The sequence below is a fragment of the Callithrix jacchus genome, chromosome 20 (assembly GCF_049354715.1).
Source record: "Callithrix jacchus isolate 240 chromosome 20, calJac240_pri, whole genome shotgun sequence".
In the NCBI taxonomy this organism is placed as follows: Eukaryota; Metazoa; Chordata; class Mammalia; order Primates; family Cebidae; genus Callithrix; species Callithrix jacchus.
The window spans coordinates 14812234-14825873 of NC_133521.1; the positions used below are offsets into that span (position 1 = coordinate 14812234).

Sequence of the window (13640 nt, forward strand, 5' to 3'; positions counted from 1 at the left end):
CAACCTCCTGAGGGCAAGCGATCCTCCCACCTCAGCCTCCTGAGTAGGGCATGTGCCACTGGACCTGGCTTTAAAGACTCATATGTGACAGACAAAAGCATTTATTTTTCATTTTACAATGTTTATTCACATATATGGTATTAGTATTCTAATGGAGTGATGCATTCTAAATTTGTATTATATTTCCTAAAATATTTGAACAGAGCATAGGAAATTCCCTATTTTGCCATTATCAGATCTAACAAAAATCTTAAAGGCACTTTGTTTCATTTTCATGCACTGTAAATTTTTAAAGATGATCAAAAACAGTATCATATCAAGACTGACTTGTATTGGAATACTATTTTAGAAAGTTGTGGGCTGGGTTATATTTATAAATCTTGTTGGTCAAATTTCTGTGATGAGCAAACTTAACAGCATCATCAGAAAGCTTTCTCACCAATGATAACTTCATTGGAAGCTTTTAATGAAAGTGTAGCATAGTTACTCTAGGGAAAGATAGGAATATTTTAGTATCTATGTATTGAAAATTGTGTTGACTAAATGTCAGAATATTTTTTACATAACAATGCTTCTATTTAATATTGTCATGTTCAGAGGTGGAGGGTAGGAGACATAAGCCATTGACAGCAAAATAATTTTTTTCGCTTGATTTCAGACAGTTGCATCAGCTCCTTTGTTCTGTGTTCATGTTACACTTGTTTAGGTGGCTGAATCCACAGAGCAGCCCACTGGTTTTAATCAGGGACAGTATCCTGGGGATTCCTCAAGTGATGATTTAAGGCAAAGGGAAGTTTTTCGGAACCTTTCTTCCCCTGGATGGGAAAACATCTCAAGGTGAGCGTTATAATAACTTGGACCGTACAACATGAGTGTGCCTCATTTGCATCAATTTAAGAATAAGGTGTGTTTACACGTATATAATCAGAACTTTTAAATGTATAGAATTTTGCTTTATAAGTAGCTTCACTTTAAAGAGCTCCTATATTTAACTTAATACACAGACTTTTAGTATACACAAATTTTAAAAGTTGGCAATGCATATATTGAAAAAAGAAAATGTAGGCGTTTTATCCTTCCATTGTGCTGACCACTTGGCTGCTGTCATGATAGGAAATTAGTGCTGCTGCAGGAAGAAACAGCTGTTGTAAGCATCGTGCAGCTGCTTTGCTAAGTGGCTTTGTGCTTTATTCTAACAATGGGTGACCACAAGGGAGAAACTGTTTAAGAAGTGTTCCTCCAAAGACTTGGGGGCACTAGGAAAATTGGCCATCTCTTTATAACTACTAAAGCTTTTTCTCTAGAGCAAAAGTCAGAACTAAATGCTCTGTTATTTGGATTTTTCTAACTCTTGGAATACCTTGTTTTATGAAAGTACTTTTGGGGAAAAAATTTGTTAACCACATGTTGAAATTCTGTAACTCTCCAATTACCTGTCCCCCTTTTCCTAGTAGTTTTTATATGCAATATTTTCTAAAGCCAGGTGTTTTAGGAATTTATTTTTTTTCCCCCTTAATGGAACTTTCAAATATACAAATATACACAACAGTGGGGACTGTATCATTAATACCCACACCATCCACCCAGGCCTAAGAAATAATGTTCAGAGTTTTACCATATCTCATCTATTACCCTTTCCCTTTTTTTTTTTTAAGTATTTAAAGGTAATTCCTAGACATTATTTCATCCCTGTATACTTCAGTATATAACTGTAAAAACCTTTTCGTTATCTTGTGTATCTAGAATGCCATTATCAAATCTAACAGAAACCTTAAAATCACTTTATCATTTCATTTCTATGCATTGTAGTTTTCTTAAATGATCAAAAACAGTGTCATACCAAGGATGACTTGTATTGGAATACTGTTTTAGAAATACTCTGTATGGACTTTAGTTAAAAGATTGTCAGCATATAAGTTGGATAATTATTGGATAGAAAATTATTGATTAGAAAAACTTACAACTACATCCCTTATTCTGATTCAACTGTTCTTGAGAATTGAAGGCCATATTTGACTCTCTGAATTTCACCATATTTAAACTTGATTTCATTTAACAAATATTTATTGAACAGCCAGTACATATAACTTTGCTTAAGGATACAAGTTGACCTGCAGGAATGGCCACATAACCAATTCCTGATCTTCCGGCAATTCTATTATGATTTCAATTTTGTGATGTGCTACCAAAGAAGTTCACTGTGTAAGAAGCACGAAGCCAAAGATGACTCGCATACACCTGCCTGACAAAGTTGAGGGCTGTGTGGCGTGATTAAAGAGGCGTGCATTTGACATCAGACCAGCTCTGAAATCCAGTCCTGCTGCTTATTAGCTCAGTGACCTTGTGCAAAGCCCATGTCTTCCCTGAGCTGTACTTGGGCTCCCCTTGTAAAAATGTCCTTCATGAGATTGCTGTGGATCTAGAAGCCTGTAAAGGACCCCAGGTGGTCAGTACGCATGCACAAGTGATGACATGCACACATCACTATAGATACAGATCTAGGGAACAAGTGGCTATTGGGAAGATGGGAGAGATTTCCTTCAGGAAAGACTGGGAGAAATGTGGCTTTTGAGCTGTTCTCTAAAAGATAAACAGTGGGTTGAGACCTGCAGTGAGACTCAGCAAGTCAAAAATGGTTGGGATCTACTTAACCTGAAAAGGTGGTTGGTATATCTGTGCACTAAGCAAGCTGCTGGCAAGGGCTGCTGTTTTCCTGTGGGATCAAACCGTGGTAGGAGGTCTGTGTCATTCGGTGGCTTCTGTGCTGGCAGTACATGGGTGCCTCATACAGTCATTACCATGTAACTGCCATAATTCCCATTGTTCTGTCTGTTTGATTTGAATTAATGATTTTAATATAAACTTAGTTTTCATTTGTTTATACTCAACCCACTCAAAATGAATGTTTTTAAAAATCTATGTATAGGCCTGAAGCTGCCCAGCAGCAGGCATTCCAAGGTCTGGGTCCTGGTTTCTCCGGTTACACACCCTATGGGTGGCTTCAGCTTTCCTGGTTCCAGCAGATGTATGCACGACAGTACTACATGCAATAGTGAGTCCTTCCTGGCATGCTGGGTGTGGCTAGGGCTCCTGGGAATTGAGGGAAATTTCATCCAAGTTATCTGTAAAGTTCAGAATGGAGGGATGCGTGTATTTTCATCAGTCTGCAGAGCCCTGCTCTGTTTGGTCTGTGGGTGGAGTAGAGTGTAAATGACAATTGCTACCTGATTTGTGTACTGATGCAAGGATGCTTTTATCTGAAACAGTTTAGTGACTTTATTTAGAACATGTTACTTTCTTTTCAATTTGTGAGGATTTTAATTTGCTGCTGTGCCATAATCTTACAGTGGCCTCGATGTTTAATTCCAGGTGAAATTCACCATGTGGCTTCTCTTAGAAAAGGCATTTATAGATACAATTAGTAAGGAAGTTCTTCACTAAATTAAAGAAAAATGCATATCTACCTACTTAAAATTCTTAACAGTAAAAGACTGCTGTGTAAATAAGGTTATGAGAGCCACAGACTTCACGGTGCTTTGCTCTTTGCTCAACAGTATCTGCCTCTATCATTTTTATTGTAGTTTAGTGGCCACTGCTGCATCAGGGGCTTTTGTTCCACCACCAAGTGCACAAGAGATACCTGTGGTCTCTGCACCTGCTCCAGCCCCTATTCACAACCAGTTTCCAGCTGAAAACCAGCCAGCCAATCAGAATGCTGCTCCTCAAGTGGTGGTTAATCCTGGAGCCAATCAAAATTTGCAGATGAATGCACAAGGTGGCCCTATTGTGGAAGAAGATGATGAGATAAATCGAGATTGGTTGGATTGGACCTATTCGGCAGCTACATTTTCTGTTTTTCTCAGTATCCTCTACTTCTACTCCTCCCTGAGCAGATTCCTCATGGTCATGGGGGCCACTGTCGTTATGTACCTGTAAGTAGATGGTTTCTGTGATACAGATTGCACTATACAGTGTTACAGTGTTCACACGAAATGCAGATTTTGCGCTTTTTTTTTTTTTTTTGGAGACCGAATCTTGCTCTGTTGCCCAGGCTGGAGTACAGTGGTGCCTGTATGACCAGCTAATTTTTGCATTTCTAGTAGAGATGGGCTTTTGTTACATTGGCCAGGCTGGTTTCAAACACCTTGGCCTCCCAAAGTGCTGGTATTACAGGCACGAGCCACTGCACCTGTTCAGATTTTGCTCTCTTTTGAGCAGTCTCAGTTATTATAAGATGAAGTATGTTTAAATAGTATGGCATTCTGTGGCCGGGTGCAGTGGCTCACACCTGTAATCCCAGCACTTTGGGAGGCCGAGGCAGGAGGATTACATGAGGCCAGGAGTTCGAGACCATCTGGCTAACATGGTGAAACTCCATCTCTACTAAAAATACAAAAAATTAGCCGGGTTTGGTGGTGCATGCCTATAATCCCAGCTACTTGGGTGGGTGAGGCAGGAGAATCGCTTGAACCCAGGAGGTGAGGTTGCAGTGAGCTGAGATCGCACCACTGCACTCCAGCCTGGCTAACAGAGCAAGACTCTGTCTTAGAATAAATACAAATAAATAGTATGTCATTCTGGCACTTCCAGTACAAAGAATTCATGGCTTGGTTGTATTGTCTCCAGAACATATCAATCCTGTATTAATGTAAGAATATTCTTTTGTTCTCTAGATAAGTTACCTTACCTTCTAGGCTCATGAACCACAATTATGCAGCCATACTGAGGCGTGGAACAGAAATTTGTATTTGTTTTGAATAAGAACATATTTGCCTTTATCAGGCCACAACCGCCCCTGAAAGGACAGAGAACCTTTACAGACCTGACATTTGGCTTTAGCTGTGGCCCGGAGCACCGATTCTCAACCGGGGATGGTTTTGCACCCTCTCCCCCCAGGGAACATTTGGCAACGTGTAGATATTTTTGGTTGTCATATCTAGGGAAGCGGTCCTGCTGTCATCTAGAAGGTAGAAGCAAGAGTGCTGCTAAGTTATCTACAATGCACAGGACAACTCCCACAGTAAATATTTGGCTCAGTATGTCACTAGCACCAAAGCCAAGAAAGTCTGGCCTAGAGTGATGGGTCTTTGTGGTTGAAACTAAAAGAAGAAATGTCCCTTTATAGTTAAAAAAATGGATTTTTAGTTTTTAAAAATAAAAAAGGGAAATAATTAGAATATAATGAACATTTAAATACCCACAATTATTGTTAATATTTGTTACATTTGTTTTAAGGCTTGGGATTTAATTGGTTTCTTCAAATAAAATGTTAATATTTTCTGTAGTCTCTAGAATCACATATTTAAATGGCAAATGTAGGTTGTCATTATGTTGTATATAGTTACAGGTGTATCTCCATTCAGGTTTTCAAGAGTAAAGTTTAGTTCATATAAATAAGCATTTATTGAGCACATACTGTGTGCCAGGTGCTCTCTATTGCTGGGTATACAATGATGGATAAAACACAGTCCCTGCCTTCAAGGACCTAACAGGCTGGTGAGAATGTCTGGGAGACAGTATGATCAATTGCCTCTGTAGATGGGTCTTGCAGTGAGCTTAGAATCAGGGTGCTGCTGTGATTAGAGCTGGAGAGCCTTGGATTCTTGAGTAAGTCTCACTGTGACATCAGCTAAGATGGACTTTTATATGCTTCCTTTGAAGGCATCACGTTGGGTGGTTTCCGTTTAGACCAAGGCCGGTTCAGAACTTCCCGAATGATGGTCCTCCTCCTGACGATGTAAACCAGGACCCCAACAATAACTTACAGGTACGGAGCACCCCCCAAAGCCCAGGCGAGCTTGACGTGATATGCTAGGCTCTCAAATTCTTAACCTTGAGATTTCCAGCTCGTGGTTTACCATTTTATTGGGCTAAATATTTCATGATTTGTTCACATTTCTTCTTAGAGCAGCAGCTATTTTTAAAACATCAAATGTATCATCACATTCTATCACATGTTTTTAACATGTGGCAATTTGCATTTTGGCTTAACGATTTTTTAAACTCACTATTTTGAGCGTTCAGTGGTCTGTAACTTCGTTTTGCCATAGGAACTGGTATGAAGTGATTAACTACTATTTTAATAATAGTTGAAGGCCAGGCACAGTGGCTCACACCTGTAATCCCATCACTTTGGGAGGCTGAGGCAGGTGGATCACCTGAGGTCAAGAGTTCGAGACCAGCCTGGCCAATATGGTGAAACCCTGTCTCTACTAAAAATACAAAAATTAGCTGGGTGTGCCTGTAAGCACCGGCTGCTAGGGAGACTGAGGTGGGAGGATGGCAGAGGTTGCAGTGAGCCAAGATCACACCACTGCACTCTAGCCTGGGTGACACAGAATAAGACTCTCTCAAAAATAATAATAGTTGCAGATCTAGTTGTTTTCATTTGCGCCAATATTTGCTGCCAGGAGTATTCAAAACTATGAAAACTATCAACAAACTTGTGCTGTGGAAGACAGAGAAAGAGCCCTATCCAGCCTAGGGCATCATTCCCTGGGGTCCTGGCTGCCTGGCTACCTGCACCTATGGGGCAGAGGCCAGGGATTTACACTGGCCTTTCCTAACATCACTTGGTGTTCATCATGGCCCTGATTGTTTTCTCATTGTGTTGCATTACCTGTAGGAAGGCACTGATCCTGAGACTGAAGACCCCAACCACCTCCCTCCAGACAGGGGCATACTAGGCGGCGAGCAGACCAGCCCCTCATTTATGAGCACAGCATGGCTCGTCTTCAAGACTTTCTTTGCCTCTCTTCTTCCGGAAGGCCCCCCAGCCATCGCACACTGATGGTGTTTGTGCTGTAGCTGCTGGAGGCTGTGACAGGAATGGACTGGATCACCTGACTCCAGCTAGGTTTCCTCTCCTGGATATGGCAGTGATGAGTCCTTAAAAAAAACAACATGGATGATGATATGCTTTTGTGATCAAGCAAAAGCAGAAACGTGAAGCCGCGATACAAATTGATGAACAAAAAATGCCCAAGGCTTCTCATGTCTTTATTCTGAAGAGCTTTAATATATACTGTACGTAGTTTAATAGGCACTGTAAGTAGAAGGCCTTAGGTGTCGCATGTTTGTGCTTGAGGAACTTTTCCAGATGTGTGTGCATGTGTGTTTGTACATAGAAGTCATAGATGCAGAAATGGTTCTGCTGGTACGATTTGATTCCTGTTGGAATGTTTAAATTACACTAAGTGTACTACTTTATATAATCAATGAAATTGCTAGACATGTTTTAGCAGGACTTTTCTAGGAAAGACTTATGTATAATTGCTTTTTAAAATGCAGTGCTTTAAACTGAGGGGAACTTTGTGGAGGTGAAAACCTGTGCTGGGTTTTCTGTTCAATAAAGTTTTACTATGAATGACCCTAGCAGACTCCTGTTGTCCTAGCAGTTTACTCTGCGTTTGTTGTATCCAGATAGTCAACAGTTGAATTGCTGGTGTTTAGCCCGAATGTTGTGCCAGTAAGAACGATCAGGTAAGGCCATGAAAGTTTTTGTTTTTTTCTTTTTTTTCAAAATGGGATCTTGCTTTGTTCCTCTTCCAGAGTACAGTGGCTACTCACAAGTGGCCTGGTGGCAGGCTATAGCCCCAAACTCCTGGCTTAAGTCACGTCCTGCCTCAGCCTCCTGGGTGGCTGGGATGACAGGCATGTGCCATCACACCCAACTTGAAAGTTTTAATTTACCAACAGTGTGTTTTCCCCCATTTCCTGATTTAAACAGTGCTGGCTTATGTAGGAACCCATCAAAGTTAAATTCCCCAAATTGAAAGTCAGTGGTATTAAGTACTTGGCAAATCTGCAATAGTTTCATCTGCTCAAAGGTTATGCTTGTGTAAGCTGAGCTTAAGTTTGTGATTTTAATCGTTTAAGTATTACTGTGGTGATTAATTTTTTTTTTTTTTGAGATGGAATGCACTCTGTCACCCAGGCTGGAGTGCAGTGGCACAATCTCAGCCCCCGCAACCTCTGCCTCCTGGGTTCACGTGATTCTCCTGCCTCAGCCTCGCAAGTTACAGGGATTACAGGCATCCACCACAATGCCCGGCTAATTTTTTGTATTTTTAGTAGAGACAGGGTTTCACCATGTTGGCCAGGCTGTTCTTGAACTCCTGATCTCAGGTGATCTGCCTGCCTCAGCCTCCCAAAGTGCTGGCATTATAGGCGTGAGCCACTGCGCCCAGCCAGTGACTAATCTTTAAAGCAAAGTTTTATATATTTGCATATGAGTAATGTTATAGATAGGTGTTCTTGACAAAGTAAATCAGCCTTTTGTATCATGGTTGTGGTCATTTAAATTCTTATTGGAAACATTGTTTATGTAAAATAAACATTCACTAAATGACTCATAGCAGGATCCTAGATAGGTACAAAGATGTGTGGTTGTGCTTTCAAAGCCACTGAGATCCTTTTTAAGGAGTTAATAGCAAAAAGTTACAAATAACTGTGTGCCCCTAGAACAGAACTATCATAAGGCAATAGCTGTTCACAAATAGTGAAGAGATAATTTGCTTCAAGGAAGAAATGACTTGTAACTAGAGTACGCATAGAAATTAAGGGGGGGTGGAAAGGAGGTATGAAATTACCTCTCTAGCTCAAGGAAAGAAGGATGGCAACAGGAGTAAAAGCTCAGCCTCAAGACGTGCTCTTCCTGCCAAACAGCTGGATTCTGCACATGCTTGGGAATCAGGTCCTGCTGGTTTAGGAAAACCAACATTAAGAATTCCCAAAGTCTTGGGTGGAAAAGCCCATTGCTTTTCAGAGGCAAGGCCATTACCATTTGGCAAGGGTCCCAAGGCAGCTGTGGTACCATCTGTTTCTAAAGGAGTGGGGGTTTCACCACCTGAAATGTCAGTTTGTAAATTAAACTCTGGGTTCCTCAGGCCCAAAATAGTGCCAGGAAGGTGCCCCTGAACAGAGGTAACCAGGGTTCAGATTGGTGCCCCATCCCCACTGGGACAAAAGGGACTCTCAGTTAAAAGCCTAAGACAGCTGACAAGGTATGACCTGGCAGAAATTCAGTACTTCCACCATAGCTACTCAATGTGGCATGATCATGGGCCACACACCACTCTAAATACCTAGGAAATTAGTGGTTTGGGCCTTTATTATTAAGTAGCAAGTAAATATAACTGAAAAACAAAACCCCAGATTGCAGCTCTGACTATAGCAGCTTTCTACATCTGTGTTTTTAAGGTGGAATTTCTTGAATCCTAGTCCTGTAGAAGAAACACTCTCCCTGCACCCCCATCCCCCAAAATGAGCTTCATGATAAGTACATTTTGGAACCCTCAGGCTGATCCAAGTTGATAGATTTCTTCACTGCAGGGCTTCTGGGGCCTTTAATATGCCTGAAGCCAGGACTTTCCCTTCCCACGGCCTAGGACTGATCCATGTGCCTCGTTTTGAGAAAGTCAGTAATGAGTTACTAAATCAGCACCTCCTTTGGCATTTTACATAGCAAACATACTTTGTTAGATGTGACATTTTACACAATAAACAATGGAGATAAACTTTCGAAAATTTATTTTTGGCTGGGCGCAGTGGCTCATGGCTGTAATATCAGCACTTTTGGAGGCTGAGGCAGGCAGATCAGTTGAGGTCAGGAATTTGAGACCCGCCTGGCTGACATGGTGAAACCCCGTCTCTACTAAAAATACAAAAATTAGCCAGGTGTGGTGGTGGGTGCCTGTAATCCCAGATACTCAGGAGGCCAAAGGAGGAGAATCGCTTGAACCCAGGAGTGGGAGTTTGCAGTGAGCCAAGATCACATCACCACACTCCAGCCTGGATTACAGAGTGAGACTCTATCTCAAAAAAATTATAAAAGTAAATGATTTCTTTTTTATTTTTACCACTGTTCTACATGTTCAAAGAAACTTCTCTGGTAACCAACTATAGAAATTATCCATGAAAGTATAGTCTTATAAATAGTCTTTACACAGCCAGCAGGGAGATGAGAAGCCATACCTGCCTACAGTCTGACAAAGTGGGAGGCTCCAGGTCCCCTGGAGAATCCCTGATTTTATGCAATAATTACTTGGTCCTTTTCAAAGCACTTGGATATGTGTGGGATAATCTCTGTTTTACCAGCCAGCCCTGCAATCTAGGTGTTCTCCCATTTTGTAGAGGCTTGCAGAGATGAGAGACTTGTCCAAGGTCTCAAACCCCTAACAGGCAGACCTGAGACTAGAAATACTGCCTCTCAGGCAGTGGACCTCTTCTGCAATTTTTTTAGCTGTCCTCATGTGCCAAATATGGCTCGGGGGCCAGGAGACAGAATGGGGCATAGGTTGGGCATGGCCCCTGCTCTCTAGGGTCTTATAGCTTACTGTGGGTGGCAAGTACCGCAGTGATGGCAGACAGGCGTGATGAGTACGAGGATGAGGAAGTAACACCTGCAGCCCCGTCCCAGCACTCCTGTGCAGGAATGGAAGCATGCCACTGACACGGGCTGCAGGGTGAGCAGCAGTAACAGAGAGAGGAAGAGAGCTTGGCCTGTGCAAAGGCAGAGGGAACGTGGTGTGGGAGGAACTGAAGAGAATTCCACATGAGTATGAAGAGGTAGGGAGATTGAGACTGGAGAAAAGGGGGAGCCAGGGGTGCTGATCATACAGAGCATTGAAAGCACAGTACTCTCAGCCTCGGGTTCCTCCTCGATTGGAGGCTGAGCATGAGTTTAGAGGAGCTTGTGGAAGTCGCCCAGTCAGGCCCAGAAATCCTGCAGTACATCCCTTCCATTACTCCTGTCATAACTGGGAGAAGACACCACCCACATGATGCAGGGGACAGTGTAGGCATGAGCCAGCACCCACAGTGTCCCCTGCATCTGATCTGTCCCCCTTGGCTATATTTTAGATACCCACTCTCCCTAGAATATCGCAGTCAAATTAAGGAGTTGGGAGCAAACATTGGCTGGTTGCTCCCAGCTACACTAGACAAAGTGGAGAAGAGAAAGGATGAGCTCAGGGTCTCAAGTCCCAGCTCAAGCTCTGCGTAAAACCTGCTGTGACTTCCTTAGAAGAGACCCTTATCTCCTGTAGCTGCAGGGTCGAGATTTCTGAGCTGAAGCGATCTGCCTGCCTCAACCTCCCAAAGTGCTGGGATGACAGGCGTGAGCCACTGCGCCTGGCCAGGGCTGAGATTCATGAAAAGGAAACCCAAAGTCTCATCCTGCATGTGGCTGAATTGTGACGCAGACCCACTTCCCATATTCCAGCCTTGGAGGGTGTCTTCAGTGAAAGGGAGGGCATTGACTGGAAAAGAATAAGATCCTGAAAATTAGAATGGGAACATAAGGGAAGATTCCAATAAAGCTGGGGACATTGAATCCTTAAATTCTGTCATGTCCCCTGCCAGTAGAAACTACTACCCATCTCTGAGTCCAGCTGTGTAGACACAGATTTGCAGCAAATGTGCGGGTGTTATTTCCCTACCCTCGTACTCGTCACTCTTTCTTTTTTTTGAGACAGTCTCGCTCTGTCACCCAGGCTGGAGTGCAGTGGCACGATCTTGCTCACTGCAACCTCTCCCTCCTGGGTCGAAGCAATTCTCCCTCAGCCTCCTGAGTAGCTGGGATTACAGGCATGCACCACCACGCCCAACTAATTTTTGGATTTTTAGTAGAGACGGTGTTTCACCATGTTGGCCTGGATGGTCTCCATCTCTTGACCTTGTGATCTGCCCGCCTCAGCCTCCAAGTGAAGCCAACGCAGCTAGGCCTTTCTTTTTTTTTTTTTTTTTTTGAGTCAGAGGCTTGTGCTATCCCCAGGCTGGAATGCAGTGGCGCAATCTCGCTCACTGCAACTTCCGCCTCCCAGATTCAAGCAATTCTCCTGCCTTAGCCTCTCAAGTAACTGGGACTACAGGCACGCACCACTACACCCGGTTAATTTTAAAAATATTTTTAGTAGAGACAGGGTTTCACCACATTGGCCAGGCTGGTCTCAAACTCCTGACCTCAAGTGCTTCACCCACCTTGGCCTCCCAAAGTGTTGGGATTATAGGAGTGAGCCACTGTGCCTGACCTCATCACACTTTTTAACCCTTTGAGAAACTATATGGCCTTCCCTGAGGTAGCTGCCTGGCAGGGCACTTCTGATTCTTCTTAGATCCTATGCCCACCCCTCTTTTCTGGACCTATTACTAGATTCAAGTCCCAGCAGGCTCCAGAGAGAAGGGTTCACACTGTGATTCATGAAGAGGTGTGCTACACACCAAAAGAACTGCATGATTTTTCCAATTTATACAGACAAATCCAAGAGATATGTATGGGAGTAGATACTAAGTGTGTGAGATCATGGAAGGACCATAGTGTTGGATCTGCCTAAATTTAATGATCTGAGCCCACTAAGCAGAGATTCTCAGCTCAGTGCATTAGCATTGTTAGAAAAGCTCTAACTGGGCGGTCGGTTGGTCGGTTGGTCGGTTGGTCGGTTGGTCGGTTGGTTGGTTGGTTGGTTGAAACAAGGACCAAAAGGTAGGTGGCCTACACTGTTCTTTATTTTGTTGTTAATTTATTTGTATATTCATATACAAACTTGTCTGCTATGATATCTAATACATATTATAGATATAAAACAAATCTTTAGCCCAGGCTCGGTGGCTCATGCTTGCAATCCCAGTACTTTGGGAGGCTGAGCTGGGTGATCACGAGGTCAGGAGTTCAAGACCAGCCTGGCCAACATGGTGAAACCCAGTCTCTACTAAAAATATATCAATTAGCTGGGTGTGGTGGCAGGCATCTGAAATCCCAGCTACTTGGGAGGGTGAGGCAGGAGAATTGCTCGAACCTGGGAGGCGAAGGTTGCAGGGAGCTGAAATCACATCACTGCACTCCAGCCTGGGCGAGAGAGCAAGACTCCATCTCAAAAAAAAAAATCTTTTTGTTTTCTTCCCTCTCTCATTCCCTTGTCACCTGACATAAGATGTATCATCACAGTATTGCAGTGACAAGATGTCAAGCAGAAGAGTGAACATCACATAAGGATGTTGCATCCTCTCTGGGAAAGGATTGGCATGTTTTCTGTTGTAAGCAGGATGGTCGGGTCATGTTAGGTGGAAGTATGGCTTTGTTATTGTCTTTATCTGGAGATTAAGTGTGGTTTAAGGAGATGTATGTAGGTGCCAGGTTGACATAGAATACTGTGATGATTAATTTTATGTGTGAACTTGGCTAGTCCCAGTTATGTAATCAAACATGAATCTAGGCCGGGCCTGGTGGCTCACGCCTGTAATCCCAGCACTTTGGGAGGCTGAGGTGGGTGGATCACCTGAGGTCAGGAGTTCGAGACCAGCCTGGCCAACATGGTGAAAATTAGCCTGGCATAGTGGTGTGTGCTTGTAGTCCCAGCTACTCGGGAGGCTGATGCAAGAGAATCGCTTGAACCTGGGAGGTGGATACTGCAGTGAGCCAAGCTCATGCCACTGCACTCCAGCCTGGGTGACAGAGTGAGACTCCATTTAAAAAAAAAAAAAAAACCTCATGACTCTAGGTGTTGCTGTGAAGGTATTTTGCAGATGTGATTAACCTGCGTGGACCTCATCTAATTATCTGAAAGACCTTAATTACAAAACTCAGGTTTCCCCAAGGACAGAGCAATTAAGCCTATTGCCTGCAGCCTGAGCTTCCACCT

The 13640-nt window shown here is 43.1% G+C and overlaps 1 protein-coding gene across 4 annotated transcripts in view; it reads left to right on the forward strand.

Moving 5' to 3' along the window:
* Positions 1-7379, forward strand: part of HERPUD1 (homocysteine inducible ER protein with ubiquitin like domain 1) — an 11423-nt gene extending 4044 nt beyond the window's left edge. For 2 of the 4 annotated variants that reach the window (XM_003735300.6, XM_008985917.6), the window contains exons 4-8: positions 707-837; positions 2927-3052; positions 3582-3932; positions 5662-5767; positions 6626-7379. In XM_003735300.6, coding sequence (XP_003735348.1) covers positions 707-837; positions 2927-3052; positions 3582-3932; positions 5662-5767; positions 6626-6790 — 879 coding nt within the window. In that variant the 3' untranslated portion in view covers positions 6791-7379. Of the gene's footprint in view, positions 1-706; positions 838-2926; positions 3053-3581; positions 3933-5661; positions 5768-6625 lie in introns of those variants that run through there. The other 2 variants (XM_078358245.1, XM_008985918.6) reach the window with 2 other exon arrangements.
* The last annotated feature ends 6261 nt before the right edge of the window (positions 7380-13640 follow it).